General features: G+C 38.4%; 1 protein-coding gene across 3 annotated transcripts in view; it reads right to left on the bottom strand.

Moving 5' to 3' along the window:
* The window catches only part of KIAA1328 (KIAA1328 ortholog), a 267,669-nt gene that overhangs the window by 173,506 nt on the left and 72,853 nt on the right, over positions 1-21,310 (bottom strand). For all 3 annotated transcript variants that reach the window (XM_043444201.1, XM_043444203.1, XM_043444202.1), the window contains exon 2: positions 224-897. In XM_043444201.1, the coding sequence (XP_043300136.1) occupies positions 224-897 (674 nt within the window). The remainder of the gene's footprint in view (positions 1-223; positions 898-21,310) is intronic.

A 21,310-nucleotide genomic window follows, 5' to 3' on the forward strand; every position in this document is an offset into this window, starting at 1 on the left:
GTGAGAAGTAGATATTCTAAGCTAACATTTTGGAAGACAAGGTAATCTTTCAGTTCTTTCCCAAAAGACTGCAATTTATTTGTAAGTCATAGCTGCTATGCATCTTGAGCAAACCAAGATTCTGAGGAACTTCTGTTCCTACATCTGTTAGAGTAACCCAGCTGTCATTTTATACTGTATTCTCCCAACTACAGGTACAGCTGAAAAAACAGACAGAACTCACCAGTTATAGTCCAGTCGAGACTGATGAAGCTGCTGCTGTTTCAGGAGAAGTTTTGTCTCCTGCTGGGCCAACAGATGCTGAAGGCGCTCCTTTTCAATTTCCAGCTCCATTTTCTGAAGCATAAGTTGCTGCCTTCTATCTTCGGAGAGCTGCTTTCTGACATCATTTTCATTAGGTGGCAGTGCCCCGTGGCCATGCATCATAGACGCCCAGGAAAGCCCACAAAACCTGCATGAGTCCAGGTGTGTCTTAGAATGCTGAGGGCCCATGTTTGTTGGATGGCTCTCGTGAACATGATCTGCATTTTCAGAAAGTCCATGGCCACAACACTGACTAGACGGAGGAGTCTGAAGGTGCTGGCATTCCTTCATCTTCAGTTCTTTGGGAGGGGCTTTCTCTGTTGGGACTGCGTCTGCTAGTTTTTTCCCTGGGGATCTGTAATTACTTGCTCTGGTCTCTGAGGGCACCTTGCTCATATCCTCTTTGGAATAATGAAGGGTTGCTGGTTTCAAAGAATTATTCCTAAATTCCACAAGGGATTCCAAAGCTGAGTCCTGATTTGCAGACTTAGGCCTCTGCTTGGTTTGAGTGTGGATCTGTGGTTTGGCTACACTTAAGTAGGAACCATCCAGTTCCATAGATGTAGACGGGAGAGTGCTTTTCCTATTGGATACCTAAAAGGAACCACAAGATAACTTGTCAAATAAGAGCACAATAGAGGGAGTTCTTTTGACTCTTCAGAAATCAGTGACACATGTTTACCAAGACAAAGCTGTGTTTTTGTCTTCTTAATATAGTATTCACAGCTAAACAGATATGTGCCACAAGGCTAAACTCATTTTCAAACAATCTATATTTCAGTAAATTCACAAAGAAGAGAAAAAGAAAGTGTTGCCACTCACTGCTTAAGCAAGACTTCAGGAGTTGCAAATAATAAGAGTTATATAACATCTACTTTGAGAAGAAGAAAAACATTAAATGTTAATGTCTTAAAATGTTTAATTTTGAATAAGCCAAGAAATCCATTCAGCCACCTTAAATACCTTTTGATTGGCCATTACACAGCATGAGAGTTGATGTAAAACATTTCACCTTATACTGAATAGGATGTTAGTTACTGCTAGAAATTTCATGAGTTTTTATAAACATCTTTACAGTACACAGATAAAACCAACCACTTTCCACAAAATATGATTCTAATCAAAAGTAGTTATTTAAATATAAAACATATTCAATTTCAGCTATAAACATAAGTGATTTCTCAATTAGGCTGTTCAAGTGATTACAGTCTGACAGAAGTCAGGCGGAAAGGAAGCAGTCACAAATTACCTTTGACAAGCCGATAGAGTGAGCTTCCCCAGCATTTTAGCCTCAAGCTTGTTCTACTGGGAGAGCAAAACTGAGTTTTTAGCAATGATGCTCAAACTTTAGCACGAATCAGAATCACCTGGAGGGCTTGTTAAATGTGAATTGCTTGGCTCACTCCCTAGAGTTTTCAGCTCAGTAACTCTAGAGTAGAGCCGAAAAATGTGCACTGTTAACAAGCTCCTGGGTGGTGCTGCCAACCTGGGGCCAAACTCTGAGAACCACTGGTCTGCACCGTGGGCCGTTAGACTCCTCCTCTGTCCCTCCTGTAAGGACCATGCTGATCACATCAGGTTTACCCATGAACTCCTGGATCATTTCATCATCTTAAGTTCCCGAATGGCATCTGTAAAGTCTCTTGTCATACAGAGCCTCCGTGCCATATAAAGTGACATTCACAGGTTCCAGGAAAAAGGACATGGACGTATTTGGAAGGCCATTATTCAGTTTGCCACAACTTTTAAAATAAGGACTAACTCATAAACAGTTGAGATGGTTATGTATTCTAGAGATATAGGAAGAATGAATAATCGAGATCCCTAGCAGAGATGGGGGGAAAAATCCCACCAATTTATTTTGCAATAGTTGAAAATGAAGAACTAATTGGTAAAAAGTATCAACTAACAGATATATAGCAATGCCATGTTTCCTAGCCTATAATGAAAGAGGGCTAGTACAATGACTCAAGCTTTCAAGTGAGGTTCTAAAACAATGTTAAAGGAGTTCTATTTAAATGAAAATCAGCCACATATGTAGAGATGACCTGGGTCTCTTCATAGAAGGCATGCAATCTTGTATACTGAGCAGATGACAAACTACATAAAAGGAACTAGTTCTGGGGCAAAATTTATGATAAACTACCTCATAAAAAATTAACCTTATTTTACACCTAAGGAAGAACTCTAGTCCACATTAATCTCCCCTATTCTGAACTTCTGCAGCACTTACTGTCAGCAGAAATGTTTACCATCTGCTACTCTGTATGATAAACTGACTTTTTAAAGGTTATACTTTTAAAATGACAGATAAATGTTTTGAGTCCAGAAACATAAATCAACTATTTTACATCATCATATATTTTCTAATCCACGTATCATTAATATAACAGTAGATACCATGTATGTAGTATTTTTTATTCATGTTTTTGTTCCTTAACATTATTTATATTATGTGCATTCTTAGGTACTAACAAAGCTTACACTTACTTTAATGGTGCTGATTGTTACATTATTCACAAAGGATCGGTATTTGGAAGATTTCTAAGACAACTTTTTTTTTTGGTAGTTAGCATCTATGTTTTTGAGAGGCACTTCGATGTGAAGATTTCCATGCGTGCTTTGCTCAAAGACAACACTGCTTTGCCAATTACCTGCTAGGGAACTGTGCGTATCACTAAGCAAATTCTAAGATGGTCCCCAAGATCTCCATCATCTTGGTGTCCCCACCCTGTATTATCTCCTCGCCTTGAGCAGGGTAGAACTTGTGAATACGATCAGTGATCAATCCTGTGGTTATGTTACATACATGCCAAAATAGACTTTACATATATAACTAAGGTCCTTACCAGCTAACTCTGAATTAACAAAAAGGAAGATGATTTCATGTGGGCCAGACCTACTCATGTAAGCCCTTTCATAGCCGCTCTGGTGCTCTCTCCAAGGTCAGTGATTCTCCTGCTGGTCTTGAAGAAATAAGCTATTGTGTCATGGGAGGGTTTTTTTGTTTTTTGGTAGATTTTATTGAACTATAGTTGATTTACAATGTGTGTTAATTTCTTCTGTACTACAAAGTGACTCATTTATGACAAAACATAATGGAAAAGAATATGAAAGCCAATACTCCTTTTCATATTCTTTTCCATTATGTTTTGTCACAGGATATTGAATATACTTCCCTGTGCTAGAAGGTAGGAACTTGTTTTTGCCCATTCTATATGTAAGATTTGCCTCTGCTAGCCCCAGACTCAGCCCTGAATAGTCATTGGATGGACTGGTGCTGAAGCTCCAATACTTTGGCCACCTGATGCGAAGAACTGATTCATTGGAAAAGACCCTGATGCTGGGTACGATTGAAGGCAGGAGGAGAAGGGGACGACAGAGGATGCGATGGTTGGATGGCAACATGGACTCGATGGACATGAGTTTGAACAAGTTCCGGGAGTTGGTGAAGTCTGGCGTGGTGTAGTCCCTGGGGCTGCAAAGAGTCAGACATGACTGAGGTACTGAACTGAGCTGAAGAGAATCCCAGACTCACAAGTATAGAGAGCAGACTTGTGGTTGCCAAGGGAAAACAGACATAGGGGAGTGAAGGAGTGGGGGGTTGGGATCAGCAGAGGCAAACCATTATATACAGGGTGGGAGGGCTTATGAACGGGCTCATATGGCAATGACCTCGGGAGCAGAAGGCAGTTTCCAGGCAACAGGGAGCAAGAAAACAAGGCATCTACCACACACATACAAGAAAATAAATTCTGTGAAAAACGTTGTGAGTTTGGAAGAGGACCTAGAGCTCCCCGCTGAATACAGCCCAAATGACACCTTGACTGCAGCCTTCTAAGACCCTGAGCATAGGATCCAGCTAAGCTGTGCCAGACTCACAGACCCACAGAAACTATGAGGCTGCAAATGTGTGCTGTTTTAAGCTGCTAGGTTTGTAGTAACTTGTTATACAGCAATAAAAAACTATATAGAATATTATTCAACTTACCCGAGCCTCAGGTTCCTCAACAGTAAAATAAGGATTAAAAATAGCACCTACATCAAAACTGAACACTGTGGTGAGACAGATGAGCAGTTATCAAGAGTGTTTATCTATAAGGGTACTAATTTACAAAAAGGAAACACAAACCTTCTATTTACCCAAAATTCTTTCAGGCAGAATATTGTGGTGCATGTGCGTATGTGTGTGTGTGTGTTGGGGGTGAGATCACCCTAGGGCATGTTCAGTTACAACAGATTATCTCTAAATCGTCTTAAAAGAGAATGAAATCAGTTATCAATCTTTATTTTGCTATAGTGAGGTTTTCAGTAGGGCCAGAGTTGAACTTCTTGAGATAACGGAGAGATTCTCCATTTTTCTCATTCATACAAAGTATGTCAGCCTTACACTAACATCTTGCCCTGTCTCTTAGGGTTGTTGTGATGATTAGATAATTCATATACAAAGTGCTTTGGACAGCGCTTAATATAAAGTTCATATTTTTAAAAAGTTTCCTAGGACTACTACTGTTATGATCACTGACTTCCCTGCCACAACAAATTCTGAAGGCAGGAGGTGTATATGTATATGTATAGCACTGGGGCTTGCACACAGCAAGTACATTCTCAATAACTCTGGGCTTACTGTATCAGCTTAGGAGAAAAATTCAAATTGGGTTACAGGTCACAGTAACTAAAGAGAAGAAAATCACAATCCATGATTAGGCTGAATCACGAGCTACTAAGGAAGAAGAGAAAAGAAATAAAACTTCCTGTTGGAATATGAATATAAGAAATTATTTTATTAGTGGAGTTGAAAAACATTGCCTCTGGAACACATGCAAGTCCCAGTGGGCCTAAATGAAACAGATGTATTTTTCTTTCTGCTTCATGCTTTCTATATATTTACAAATATAACTTCTCTTAACTAAGGTTTAAACTAACAATGAATCCCAAACTGCTGTCTCTAGCATATGGTTTTTATATGAATTTTTCAGATATATAACACTAACTTAAAAACCATTAGGTTTTTTTTAAAAAAAATGAAGGCATAACATGTGTAATAAAATGCATAGATCTTTACTTGCATTTACCCATGTAATCATCACCCAGATCAAATTATAGAACAATTCCACCATCCTAGAAAGTTCCTTTGTGTCCTTTCTAGTCAATATCACATCCTCACACTCCCAGGAGCAACCATATTCTGACTCTTATGATCACAGATTAGTTTTACCTATGCTGAACTTCAATATAAATGGAATTATACTGCCTGCTACTCTTTTGTACCTGGCTTCTTAAGCTCAATATAATATTTGAGTATTTTCTATGTTGCTTTGTATATCAATAATTTATTCTTTTCTCATTGCTGCATAGTACTTCATTGTATGAACTAAGCAAAATTTGTTTACCCATTCTTTTTACTGGATTAGGTTTTTACCAGCCTAGGACTATTAAAAATAAAGCCACTATGAATATTCTCATACAATACTCTCTGTTCTTTGAAGTCATGTAGCACATATTTAACTTTGTTAGAAACAGCCAATAAGTTTTCTAAAGTGATCATTCTGTTTCACATCCCCATCAGCAAATTAAGAGAGTTGCAGTTACTTCACATACACAGTAATACTTGCTAGTGTGTTTCATTTTTAGTCTATCTGATGTATGTGTACTGAAATATCATAATGGCTTTATTTTCCATTTCCCTGATATGTAATGATATTAATGAACATATGCTTGCTGGTCATTTGGATATCTTCTTTTATGAAGTTATTGTTGGAACCAATATATTTAAATAATTCAAAGTAATTCTTAAAGGACTGAAAATGAGAAATGAAAAATGAAGGCTGGAGAAGACAATTTCATGCAAACTATTTCTGATAAGCCTACTTAGCTCTAACTGATCACCTTCACTGAACACTAAATGCAGAACATGCTCCCAGAACACACTGTCACTTTGGCTGTTTTCAACTCAGAGTTTACCATACACTAAATTAAACGTTTTACATATTTAACCTATTATTCTTAACAGCAATTTTGTAAGGTATTAATTGGCATTTTACTCATGAGAAAATGAAGTTCAAGGAATCAACACAACTTTTCCAAGCTCATGTCAATACTCTACATCAGACATGGGGCTATGTCTCACTGTAAACCCTGAGACTTACTCCAAATACTTACACATTACTTCCTGTTGTAGATTTTAAAACATTTCTTTAGTATGAAATACCATAAACATAGAAGTACACAAAACAAATAAGATCAGCTTAGTGAATAATCACAAGGCAATGCCCAATGTAACAGAAGATGACCCTTCCGTACGCAGAAGACCTCTGATGACCTGAGCCATCACCACTCTCTACCTCTCTTGCCAAAACAGGGAATGATTATCTTGACTTTTATGAGAATTTCTCCTTTGCTTTAACACTTCTCTGCTGAAATATATAGTAGAGTTCAGTTGTACTTGGTTATTTTTGAAGTATAAATAAAATCATATGATATACATTCTTTTTTGTTTAATTTCTTTCACCCAGCATTATATTTGTCAAGTTCATATATGGTGCTGCATGTGGCTATATTCTCATAGCTATATAGCAGGGGTCAGCAAGTTTCTTCTGCAAACGGTCAGACACCTAACATTTTAAACTTTGCAGTACATACTGCTTTTGTACTGTGAAATCAAGAGCTATTCCAGAAAAACCTTATTTGTGGATGCTGAAATTTGAATTTCATGTAATTTTCTCATTTCAGGAAATAGTCTTTTTTCCTCTAACCACTTAAAAAGTTAAAACCATTCTTAGTTTGTGAGTTGTACAAAACAATGCAGTTGGCTAGATCTGGCATGCCATGGTTTGCCAACTGAACTTGATAATTATGTTGAGTACTCTTCCAATTAAAGGAGTCTATGAATATCCTGGGATATGCTCAAAACTAAACAAACTAAACAGTATGACTTGGGACATGCTATCTATTTATATGTTTTCTGTGTGATGAAAATGAGTTGGATCGACTGCTTACTCAGAAATAAACAGGGACTTCCCTGGTGGTCCAGCAGTTAAGAATCCACCTGTCAATGCAGGGGACACGGGTTCGATCCCTGGTCTGCGAAGATCCCACGTGCTGTGGAACAACTAAGCCTGTGTGCCACAACTCCTGGGCCTGCAATTACTTGAAGCCCAAGTGCTCTGGAGCCTGTGAGCCACAATCACTGAAGCCTCAGTGCCTACAGCCTGTGCTCAGCAACAAGAGAAGCCACAATGGTAAATTCGTGCACCAGTGAAGATCAGCACAGCCAATAATTAAATAAAATTATAACAAGAGAAATGAATGGGATGATATTTAGCAGAAAACCATGTAGAAGCATATACTTAGGAAAAACACGTCGTATAAATTAAAAAAAAAGTTTAGACAGAAAATGATCTATGGAAAACAGTAAGTTTAAAATAGTAGCATATTAGGATTTGTCTTATACAAAATGTACCACAATCTTGGCTACATCTTTAGACTCTAGATGTGGCAGAAATGAAGCCAATAAAATCTTTGACAAGGCATGCTGAGGGATTCACAGCACAAAAGAAAGATGAGGAGAAAATGCTGGCAACACTTGGCTTACAACAGAGTAGAAGCATAATGTGCCTTAACTTGGGTAGACACAAGTCAATGAGTAGATAAAAAAAACACCAATGAGAAATGTATAAGGTTTAAAAAAAGTGTGACAGACTTATATGAGATACTAAGAATTTTCTGATACTGAAGATTGGTAAATTTCTGAGTTGCGTTTTCTTTAAGATCCCTTGTTAAAATGTGACAGATATTTTTTAAAGACTTCATAGAAAATAAAGGATGTCTTTTTAACAAACATTTATGATATGACCTTGTATACATGCATGAAAGCATACACAGATGTGTTGTACATATATGAATATATACATTCCTAGGATAATCTAGGGCTTTCCTGTGTTCTCACATAATAAAAAATAAAAACTACAGTATTATTTCATGAAAATAGCATCAAAAAGTAAACAGTCATGTTTTATAAATATGCCCAAATCATTTTTACGAGCTCAGCCAATCTTTGCTATGAGCCATAAGGAGAGAGGCAAACTAAACTGCAATAATTATTTCCTGCAACAGGTTGTTATTTACTTTGCATAATTAGGAAGAGATTACTTAGAATGCATTTATGAGTTGTTAACCACAGGATTAGCCAACAGTACCAACAGATCTTATTGGTATTCATTTCTCTAATGGTAAATAATAATTTACTATCCTAGCAAACACCCTATTAACAAACCTCATATTCTCACTGATAGCCTTATAAGAATAAAAATCATTTTGTAACTTCAGAATTTCCCCCTTTGTTCTTCATTTTATGATGAAATCAGAAATCCGGAAGCGAAATATTTCTAAACTTAAACTACTGTGTGAGGGGCAGGTCACTGTATTATCCAGAACATTTGGAGTTAATATGGAGTAAGGCACAGAACGACTTGCTGCATTTTTAGTGAGCTTACAAGAACCAGTTGTCAAGCTGACAGAAGCTACGTAATGCAACAGCTGCACTGTATGGTTTGCCAAAGTCTCATCCCAAATAAATGTTCCTTCTCCCCAGTGCAATTAACTCTCCTACACTGGCAGATTCTGCTAGAAGATCATCAAGGTAGATTACCTTCTAGCGTTATGAACTAAATACTTACAGGTGTTATATCATCAGTTATAACTTACAAACTTTTGCATTTAGCAAGACATCCAGGCAAATGAATCATCTAATTGATGAATTATTTATAAGAAATTCTCAGCATGCTCCTGGCGTCATCCATGGCCTTTTCCAGGTCATATGACACCAATTAGAGCTGAATTTTAAATTATTCAATAACCTGAACTCTCTTGTCATTTAACATATAGATATCAACGCAGTAAACAAGTTAAATCTAATGGGCCCTCGAGGTTTAAGCTTCTCCACTGCACAGCCGCTGAAGCTGCAGGCCATCAGTGGAAGAGAAAAATAACAGAATGTGGCAGTCAAACACATTTGCAAGGCTCTAATAACTATTCTAGTTCCCATAGGGACTGTGGCACAACCTAGGATTATTGAATCTGAAAGGCATTAAAGTCAATAATTATGAGATTTACAAGAAGATAGGCACATAAGATTGTACGAAAGACAAAATACTAGCAACAGATACCAAACGCTGAACCAATACTTAGGATACACCATGTGTTGTTCAGCCACTCAGTCGTGTCCACCTCTTTGCAACTCCATGGACTGCAGGACTCTAGGCTTCCCTGGTCTTCACTATCTACACCATGGGCCTGGCAAAATTTTTAATAGTAATTATCAGACTCAGAAAAGGCTAAACCCCATACTCTTTAATCATTACTGCATTTTTTCAAAGCTGGCATGTGTTGACTTGCTATAAAAATGAATAGAGAGCACAGAATAATTGACAGTATACTTGAGGTCAAAAGACCTTGATTAGAATTCCAGCACTGCTACTTAGGAGTTCTATTATTATTGGTAAACCATTTTACATCTCTTAGATAATTTTAAATGTTAATAAAATGGTTGAGTTTGATGATCTCTATAGTTTATGCCATCTTTAAGGGCTGAAAAACCCAAGGATTGGGTTGCTATACCCCAAGGGAATGAAAGAAAAGAAAAAGATAGATGAGAAATTGTACCTGTCAGTACATGTTCACTTATCAACCAACAGACATACTGCAAAGTTACTAAATGCCCCTTGGTTCTAATTTTCCTAGCAAATTCTGTCTTAACACTACTGCTGTATTTGGCTCATATGCTCAAGAATTTACATCAGCAACTAAATTTATCAATCTGCTCACTCAATCTGGGAGAGAAACAAATAATATTGAATAAGACAAAAATACGGTTGTGAGGTGAGTCCTAAATATTTTGATGGGATGGGACAAACATTCACCATAGGAATACATCACAGTAGTACCAATTCAAATCACTTCCACATATATGATATTAATCACTAAAAGAAAAAAAAAGCAGTTTTGTACATGGCTTTCTTAATCTACAAGAGGAAACATGCACAAGGCTAGTTTTAATTACTTAGTAAAGATCAGAAAACAGGCAAAATAGTTTTATAGAGAAAATGAGACAAATTAGAAGTGGTGAGGATAATCTTCACAGGTACAAAATGAAAATAAGACATAGTGAATAATAAAGCCCACGGTACTTGATTTCAGTGAGGGATGCAGCACAAGAAAATGGTCTATTAGAGCTTACACCAACTATCGTCTTGCCCCACCCACTGGCATTACCTTTAGACAGAGTACCCGGGGCTGCTAATAGACCTCCCCTGGCGCATTCACTGTCCTCTCATCCACCCCTTCCGTAACAGTCAGGCTCAAAAATGGAAACAAAAACAGCATGCAGGTAGATGTTTCAGTGTACATTTTCTTCTTTTAAAAGACCAAAAAAGACTAGTTTGCATCAAACGAAGGAAAGCTTTAACAAAAAATTCCTAACACACTGTCTAGAAAATATAAAAATACTATTTGAACATGATCAACTGTCCCTTTAGGGAAAGGCAGAATGCATTTATGTTGTTGGTTGAGGGAAAAAGCATTTGTGTTGTATTTTTGAGACTAGAAAATAACTATCTTAAAAAAGAGCATTTATGAAATATCAAGAAATATTAACTATAGTTTATTTGTAGGAAATAAGAGGGAGGTAAAACCAGGCTCTTTGTTATATTAAGATTTCTCAAAGTAAATCACAGTCCTTTTACTAAAGACTAGGGTCTTCCACATTCATTTTTCCCTCCATATAAACATCTACATATCAAAAATGTTTAAAAAATCCAACGATTTCTGAATGCACAAGGAACTACCAAACTGCAGAGATTTGAGTTTTAAGAGGGCAAGCCTTCTTTGGGAACTCAAGATTTTTTAGAATTCTTACTACTTTAATACAAAAAACTATTCAACATTCAAAAAACTAAGATCATGGCATCCGGTCCCATCACTTCATGGCAAACAGATGGGGAAACAATGGAAACAGTGACAGACTTCATTTTCTTGGGCTCCAAAATCACTGTGGACAGTGACTACAGTCATGAAATTAAAAGACACTTACTCCTTAGAAGAAAAGAAATGAGAAACCTAGACAACATATTAAAAAGCAGAGACATTACTTTGCTGATAAAGGTCTGTCTAGTTAAAGCTGTGTTTTTTACAGTAGTCATGTACAGATGTGAGAACTGGGCAATAAAAATGGCTGAGCGCCGAAGAACTGATGCTTTCCAACTGTGGTGCTGGAGAAGACTCTTGAGAGTCCCTTGGACAGCAAGGATATCAAACCTGTCAATCCTAAAGAAAATCAACCCTGAATATTCATTGGAAGGACTGATACTGAAGCTGAAGCTTCAATACTTTGGCCACTTGATGCGAAGAACCGACTCTTTAGAAAAGACCCTGATGCTGGGGAAGATTGAAGACAGGAGGAGAAGGGGACGACAGAGGATGAGATGGTTGGATGGCATCACTGACTCAATGGACATGAGCTGGAGCAAGCTCTGGGAGCTGGTGACGAACAGGGAAGCCTGGCCTGCTTCAGTCCATGGGGTCGCAGAGAGTCAGACACGACTGAGCGACTGAACTGAACTGAACTGATGCAAAGAGCTGACTCATTGGAAAAGACCCTGATGCTGGTAAAGACTGAAGGCAGGAGGACAAGGGGACGACAGAGGATGAGGTGGGTGGATGGCATCACTGACTCGATGGACATGAGTTTGAGCAAGCTCTGGGAGATGGTGAGGGACAGGGAGTTCTGGTGAGCTGTATGTAGTCCATGGGGTAACAGAGTCAGACATGACTGAGCAACTGAACAACAACCAGTCCTCTAATTATATAGTACCAAATCCCAACTTCTAAAAGTTCAGTACACTTTTTACTAGTTATTTTAGTTTATTGTAAAAAATCATGAGAAAAGATTTCACTTAGGAATTAATAAAAGATAAAATTAGTGATACAATTTCCTGGTACTCAAATGTCCTAACTCCTTTTCCTAAGCTTTGAAATTCTACTCATGTTTTAAGGCTGGCTTAGTACCACTTCCTTCCACTATAGTTCCGTTTCCCCAGCTCACATGAGCTGTGCCTTCCCTAGGAGACACCCCAGGACTACTGTGTTCAGTCCCTTATTGTATTTATTTCATCCTGCTCCATCATAATTAGTTGTTTTCACATCTCTGTGTTCCTTTGTAATGTGTAAGAATGTACACTTCTCCTTGTGGAAACAATGAAATCTTTGAGGGCAATGACCTCAAAAGATACATTACTATTGTTCATTGCTATATCTCAGTAAGAGATAATAGGTGCTTGACAAATATTCTTTGCATATACTTTCGCCATCCCCAGTACATTGTACAGAACTTGAGGAGAGTGGCAATATTACTTTCAATCTCATATTTCAATGACACTGGTCTTTATAAATAAAAGATACTTAAAGTAATAAATATTTGTGGAACACACAAATATGCAGGAAGCAGGAGCAGCATCAGCTCAATGACCTAACTTGTATCCTAAGGAATTTGATAACTTAGTTTTACCTACTATAAAATGTGTTGTAGTTGTTGCAGGAGCCACTTACTTTTTACATAAGTACTTTTTTCCAATATCTATAAGTGCAGGGAAAATTCCAACATTATAGAGAGTCAGCAAAAATAGGGATCTCGATGTCTATTTGGTTTGGATCTGTGAAACAGGTGGTGCTAGTGTAAAGAACCTGTCTTCCAATGCAGGAGACATAAAAGAGGCAGGTTCCATTCTGGGGTTGGGAAGATCCCCTGGAGGAGAAAATGGCAACCCACTCCAGTATTCTTGCCTGGAGAACCCCACGGACACAGGAGCCTGGTGACTACAGTTCAGAGTTGCAGAGTCGGACACAACTGAACTGACTTAGCACACACACGCTGTGAAACAGTAAATAACAAGAGCACCTTTTGCTTTTGAGATGAAAGTTTAAACTTGAAGCAGATCACTGTACTACTGTTCCATGAAAAGGTTTTAAAACAAGAATCTATACTGAAAGACTACAGGACGTGTGCCGTATCAACCTCTATTAGGGATAGGCAAACAGACTGGTTATAAGCGATAATACCTGAATAAAAGGCAACTGCCTCAGGAATCTTACTTTGAGTTATTAAAAAAAAAAATCAGTCTTGACATAATTGACTTTCATGTCATAAACAAGGCTGACATATTTTGAGAAAGACAACATTAGGTTCAGAAGAAAGATTTATGAAAATTTTGGACAAGCACGGTTTTCAAAAATGGAAACTTACTTGTGTTTTCCCCAATCTTTTTTCTATTAATGGTGTGCTGCAATGTGTAAAAGATACTCTCAAACAAATACAGTTCTAGAACTATTTTTAAAAATACTTAAACTTATTTCCCTTTTCTTCCATGCTTTTGAGTGCTGCTCTAGTGCTAAATGAGAAGAAAAGGTTAGGATACATTTTGAGAAGAATGACCAATTTCTTTTTTTTTTTTTAATTTTTTTATTAGTTGGAGGCTAATTACTTCACAACATTTCAGTGGGTTTTGTCATACATTGATATGAATCAGCCATAGATTTACACTTATTCCCCAATTTCTTAAAAGTCATTAAATGTGAGATACATGGGAATAAACAAAACCTTTGCAGCTAAAGCTGTATTTGTTTAACAATAGAAGGAAGAGTATTTATAAACAAAATGCTATGGATAAAGATATTAGGTATTATCATCCTCCTCCTGCTCTATAATTTTACCCAAAGGTATAGGCTAGCAATTGGAGTGAGTGGGGAGGATGAAGATCTGGAAGTATCTGTGAGTTACTGCCCTAGCTTCCAGGAGTACAAAGCTTGGTAAGAGTCTCAACATTCATGGCCCCCAAATTTTGGCTAAGGAGGAAAATATTTCGTGTGATAAGATTGTCATTGCAAAGAGATGAGGATCATTAATGAGGTTACTTTCGTCATTAGTAGGGGAAGGGCAAGTTGGTAATTTTCATAAAAGATGGGACATTTAGACTAAATTTTGGAAGACAGATTGGAGTTCATTCATGATAAAGGTATATGTGAGCGTGTACAGGGTATGTGGGACAGAACATCTCAGCAAGTTTGTAAAATAGGATGACAAAAGCCTAAAATAAATATAATTATAATATTAGAAGGAGAAGAGAGAATGGAGAATATTTGAAGAGAGAATGCAGAGAATTTTTTGAAACTGCTATCAAGCCAAAAATTGAAAAAGTAGTGTGAATCCAAAGGAGAATAAATACAGAGAATGCAAAAATCCATCCACAGAGCACATCATAGTAAAACTGCTCAAAATCAAATAAAAAATAAAAAATTCTGAAAAGCCAACAGAAAAACAGGCACTTTATCTTCAAGGAGACAATAATAAAACTTACAAATGATTTTTAAATTTAGAATAATTCTATTACCTAGAAAAAATACTACAAATGAAAGCGACAGATTTTTTTTTCATTTATTTTTATTAGTTGAAGGCTAATTACTTTACAATATTGTAGTGGTTTTTGCCATACATTGACATGAATCAGCCATGGATTTACATGTGTTCCCCATCCTGATCCCCCCTCCCACCTCCCTCCCCATCCCATCCCTCCAGGTCTTCCCAGTGCACCAGCCCAGAGCACTTGTCTCATGTATCCAGCCTGGACTGGCGAGCTGTTTCACAGTTGATAGTATACTTGTTTCAATGCTGTTCTCTAAGATCATCCCACCCTCGCCTTCTCCCACAGAGTCCAAAAGTCTATTCTATACATCTGTGTCTCTTTTTCTGTCTTGCATATAGGGTTATCGTTACCAACTTTTTAAATTCCATATATATGCGTTAATATACTGTATTGGTGTTTATCTTTCTGGCTTGCTTCACTCTGTATAATGGGCTCCAGTTTTATCCATCTCATTAGAACTGATTCAAATGTATTCTTTTTAATGGCTGAGTAATATTCCATTGTGTATATGTACCACAGCTTTCTTATCCATTTGTCTGCTGATGGGCATCTAGGTTGCTTCCATGTCCTGGTTATTATAAACGGTGCTGCGATGAACATTGGGGTACACGTGTCTCTTTCAGATCTGGTTTCCTTGGTGTGTATGCCCAGGAGTGGGATTGCTGGGTCATATGGCAGTTCTATTTCCAGTTTTTTAAGGAATCTCCACACTGTTCTCCACAGTGGCTGTACTAGTTTGCATTCTCACCAACAGTGTAAGAGGGTTCCCTTTTTTCCACACCCTCTCCAGCATTTGTTGCTTGTAGACTTTTGGATAGCAGCCATCCTGACTGGTGTGTAATGGTACCTCATTGTGGTTTTGATTTGCATTTCTCTGAAATGAGTGATGTTGAGCATCTTTTCATGTGTTTGTTAGCCATCTGTAGGTCTTCTTTGGAGAAATCTCTGTTTAGTTCTTTGGCCCTTTTTTTGATTGGGTCATTTATTTTTCTGGAATTGAGCTGCAGGAGTTGCTTGTATATTTCTGAGATTAATACTTTGCCTGTTGCTTCATTTGTTATTATTTTCTCCTATTCTGAAGGCTGTCTTTTCACCTTGCTTATAGTTTCCTTTGTTGTGCAAAAGCTTTTAAGTTTCATTAGGTCCCATTTGTTTATTTTTGCTTTTATTTCCAATATTCTGGGAGGTGGGTCATAGAGGATCTTGCTGTGATTTATGTCGGAGAGTGTTTCGCCTATGTTCTCCTCTAGGAGTTTTATAGTTTCTGGTCTTACATTTAGATCTTTAATCCATTTTGAGTTTATTTTTGTGTATGGTGTTAGAAAGTGTTCTAGTTTCATTCTTTTACAAGTGGTTGACCAGTTTTCCCAGCACCACTTGTTAAAGAGGTTGTCTTTTTTCCACTATATCCTTACCTCCTTTGTCGAAGATAAGGTGTCCATAGGTTCGTGGATTTATCTCTGGGCTTTCTATTCTGTTCCATTGATCTATATTTCTGTCTTTGTGCCAGTACCATACTGTCTTGATGACTATGGCTTTGTAGTAGAGCCTGAAGTCAGGCAGGTTGATTCCTCCAGTTCCATTCTTCTTTCTCAAGATTGCTTTGGCTATTCAAATTTTTTGTATTTCCATACAAATTGTGGAATTATTTGTTCTAGTTCTGTGAAAAATACTGTTGGTAGCTTGACAGGGATTGCATTGAATCTATAGATTGGAAAGCGACAGATTTTTGCTTCCAGTTCTGAGTAGGTCAGAAACTAACCTCCAAACTTAAATAAGAAAAACTGATAAAATGTAGGAAAAACCCATTACAGAGAGTAGGAAACAAGTAGCAGAGAGAAAAGAAATGTGACGTCTCAGAGAAAAGAATCAAAATTCAGGGAATTCAACAATAGCCTAGGTCTCCTGCTGGAAGGAACTTATGAATTGCATCACAGAGAAGAAAGAACACAAATGGAGCCGAACAATCTTACTGAGTTGAGGAGTCAGAGACTAGAGTTGGGCAAGGCAGAAATGGCTAGCAGTTGAGGGACTATGTACCCAAGGGAGCATGAGGGTCTCCTTGAGTCTTTGGCTGAATACCAATCTGTGCATGTGAAGAATGAAAACTCATGAGGAACTCCAGAGAAAGAATAATTGTGGAGATCTGCAAAAAGAATAATTCACAAAACTCAAGTGAGGCAGAATTCATACCAGACTAGAGAGTCTCATGAATACAACAAGCACTCAAAACATATCACAAAGGGGCCACACCATCAGTTCAGTTCAGTTCAGCTCAGTCGTGTCCAACTCTTTGCGACCCCACGAATCGCAGCACGCCGGGCCTCCCTGTCCATCACTGACTCCCGGAGTTTACTCAAACTCACGCCCATCGAGTTGGGGATGCCATCCAGCCATCTCATCCTCTGTCGTCCCCTTCTTCTCCTGCCCCCAATCCCTCCCAGCATCAGGGTCTTTTCCAATGAGTCAGCTCTTCTCATGAGGTGGCCAGAGTATTGGAGTTTCAGCTTTAGCATCAGTCCTTCCAATGAACACCCAGGACTTATCTCCTTCAGGATGGACTGGTTGGATCTCCTTGCAGTCCAAGGGACTCTCAAGAGTCTTCTCCAATACCTCACAGTTCAAAAGCGTCAATTTTTCAGGGCTCAGCTTTCTTCACAGCCCAACTCTCACATCCATACATGACCACTGGAGAAACCATAGCCTTGACCAGATGACCTTTGTTGGCAAAGTAATGTCTCTACTTTTTAATATGCTATCTAGGTTGGTCATAACTTTCCTTCCAAGGAGTAAGCGTCTTTTAATTTCATGGCTGCAATCACCATCTGCAGTGATTTTGGAGCCCAAAAAAATAAAGTCTGACACTGTTTCCACTGTCTCCCCATCTATTTCCCATGAGGTTTTGGGACCAGATGCCATGATCTTTGTTTTCTGAATGTTGAGCTTTAAGCCAACTTTTTCACTCTCCTCTTTCACTTTCATCAAGAGGCTTTTTATTCCTCTTCACTTTCTGCCATAAGGGTGGTATCATCTGCATATCTGAGGTTATTGATATTTCTCCCAGCAATCTTAATTCCAGCTTGTGCTTCTTCCAGCCCAGCATTTCTCATGATGTACTCTGAACATAAATTAAATAAGCAGGGTGACAATATACAGCCTTGACGTACTCCTTTTCCTATTTGGAACCAGTCTGTTGTTCCATGTCCAGTTCTAACTGTTGCTTCCTGACCTGCATACAGGTTTCTCAAGAGTCAGGTCAGGTGGTCTGGTATTCCCATCTCTTTCAGAATTTTCCACAGTTTATTGTGATCCACACAGTCGAAGGCTTTGTATGGCATAGTCAATAAAGCAGAAATAGATGTTTTTCTGGAACTCTCTTGCTTTTTCGATGATCCAGCGGATATTGGCAATTTGACCTCTGGTTCCTCTGCCTTTTCTAAAACCAGCTTGAACATCTGGAAGTTCACGGTTCACGTATTGCTGAAGCCTGGCTTGGGGAATTTTGAGCATTATTTTACTAGCGTGTGAGATGAGTGTAATTGTGCGGTGGTTTAAGCATTCTTTGGGTTTGCCTTTCTTAGGGACTGGAATGAAAACTGATCTTTTCCAGTCCTGTGTCCACTGCTGAGTTTTCCAAATTTGCTGGCATATTGAGTGCAGCACTTTCACAGCATCATAGAATTACTTTAAAACAGCTTAGATGTAGGCCCTGAACTAATCAAACTAATCTTAAAACAAACTTACTGCTGTCCAGAACAAACCTCAATACTTTGCAAAAGAACACAACCAAATTCAGTATGGAGACAATGGAAAATTCATAATGTATGACATTAAATTCTTAGACAAATGAAGAAACAAAAATGTGACCCATAACCAGGAGAAAATCAATCAGTAGAGAAAACTGAAAGGTCAGTTTTCATTCCAATCCCAAAGAAAGGCAATGCCAAAGAAGGTTCAAACTGCTGCACAACTGCACTCATCTCACATGCTAGCAAAGTAATGTCCCAAATTCTCCAAGCTAGGCTTCAACAGTACATGCACCAAGAAATTCCAGATGTTCAAGCTGGATTTAGAAAAGGCAGAGGAATCAGAGATCAAATTGCCAACATCCGCTGGATCATAGATAAAGCAAGAGAATTCCAGAAAATTACCTACTTCTACTTTATTGACTACTCCAAGGCCTTTGACTGTGTGGATCACAACAAACTGTAGAAAATTCTAAAAGAGATGGGAATGCCAGACCGTCTTACCTGCCTCCTGAGAAATCTGTATGCAGGTCAAGAAGCAACAGTAAGAACCAGCCATTGGACAATGGACTGGTTCCAAATTGGGAAAGAAGTACATCAAAGCTGTATATCACCGGCTTGCTTATTTAACTTACATACAGAGTACATCATGCAAAATGCTCGGCAGGATAAAGCATAAGCTGGAATCAAGATTTCTGGGAGAAATATCAATAACCTCAGATAAGCAGATGATACCACCCTTATGGCAGAAAGTGAAGGAGAACTAAAGAGACTCTTGATGAAAGTGAAAGAGGAGAGTAAAAAAGCTGGCTTAAAACTCAACATTCAAAAAACTAAGATCATGGCATCCGGTCCCCTCACTTTATGTCTAATAGATGGGGAAACAGTAGAGACAGTGACAGACTTTATTTTCTTGGGCTCCAAAATCACTGCAGATGTTGACTGCAGTCATGAAATTAAAAGACACTTGCTGCTTGGAAGAAAAGCTAAGACCAACCTAGACAGCATGTTAAAAGCAGAGACATTACTTTGCCAACAAAAGTCCGTCTAGTCAAAGCTATGGCTTTTCCAGTAGTCATATATGGATGTGAGAGTTGGACCATAAAGAAAGCTGAGTGCTGAAGAACTGATGCTTTTGAACTGTGGTGTTTGAAAAAACTCTTGAGAGTCCCTTAGACCGCAAGGAGATCCAACCGGTCCATCCTAAAGGAAATCAGTCCTGCATATTCATTGGAAGGACTGATGCTGAAGCTGAAGCTCCAATATTTTGGTCACCTGATGCGAAGAACTGACTCATCTGAAAAGACTCTGATGCTGGGAAAGATTGAAAGCAGGAGGAAAAGGGGATGGCAGAGGATAAGATGTTTGGATGGCATCACCAACTGATGGACATGAAGGTTCCAGAAGTTGGTGATGGACAGGGAAGCCTGGCGTGCTGCAGTCCATGGGGCCGCAAAGAGTTGGACACGACTGAGTGACTGAACTGAACTAAAGGATAACTGATGGAATTATTTAAAATGGACCTTGCATACTAGGTCGATTCAATCATGCCCAATTCTTTGTGACCCTGTAGATTGTAGCCTGCCAGGGTCCTCTGTCCCTGGGATTTTCCAGGCAAGAATACTGGAGTAGGTTTCCATTTCCTTCTCTAACTGAGGGATCAAACCTGCATCTCTTACATCTCCTGCATTGGCAGGCAGGTTCTTTACCACTAGTGCTACCTGTGAAGCCCAAAAAGGAGAACTTAAATGAGTTATTACAAATACATTCAAAGATATCATGGGAAACATGAGAGAAATGTAAAAAAAATATTTTTTAAACATGGAATTTCTAGAGAAGACAAATACAATGTATCAAATGAAATTTTCACTTCATCAAATTAATATACTAGATACCCACACAAGAAAAGGTCTGTGATCATGAAGATATAGAATGACAAACTATCCAAAATGAAGCAGAGAGAGAAAGAAGATAAGTGGGTCAGTGAGAGAGAGGGGAGAGGGGAGAAGAGAAAGAAACAGAATACTGGAATATTTGTAAAATATCAAACCACCTAATGTTTTTATGTATTTGTATTTCCATCTATACACATGCATGTATGTATGCATGCATGTATACACAATTATACTTACTGGAGTATCAGAAATAAACAATGGGGGTGGGGGTGGGACAATAGAAAATTGTCTTGAAGGAATAGTGGCTTAAATTTTTTCAAATTTGATGAAGAAGTTCAATAAAGCCTGTATGGGAAAAATATTAAAACAACCATACCCAGGTGCTACAGGTTGTCAAAAACCCGCCTGCCAATGCAGAAGATGTAAGAGACGTGCGTTTGATCCGGGGTCAGGAAGATCCCCTGGAGATGGCCGTTGAAGCCCACCATTCCAGTTCTTCCCTGGTGGCTTAGACAGTAAGGAGTCTGCCCTCAATGTTGGAGACCTGGGTTCAATCCCTGGGTGGAGAAGATCCTCTGGAGAAGGAAATGGCAACCCACTCCAGTATTCTTGCCTGGAAAATCCCATGGATGGAGGAGCCTGGCAGGCTACAGTCCATGGGGTCTCAAAGAGTCAGACATGACTGAAGTGACTTAGCACTAGCACATCAACGCACATCATAATAAAACAACTGAAAACTAGTGAAAAGAAAAAAAAAAAAACTCAGTAGTAACCACAGAAAAAGGAAACATTACTTACAGAACATTAATTATGGTAGACTTCTTACTAGAAATCATGCAAGCCAAAAGGCAAGGTGACAAAGAGCTAATAAAACTGTCAACCTAAAATTCTA

Source organism: Cervus canadensis, chromosome 23, assembly GCF_019320065.1.
Source record: "Cervus canadensis isolate Bull #8, Minnesota chromosome 23, ASM1932006v1, whole genome shotgun sequence".
Classification (NCBI taxonomy): domain Eukaryota; kingdom Metazoa; phylum Chordata; class Mammalia; order Artiodactyla; family Cervidae; genus Cervus; species Cervus canadensis.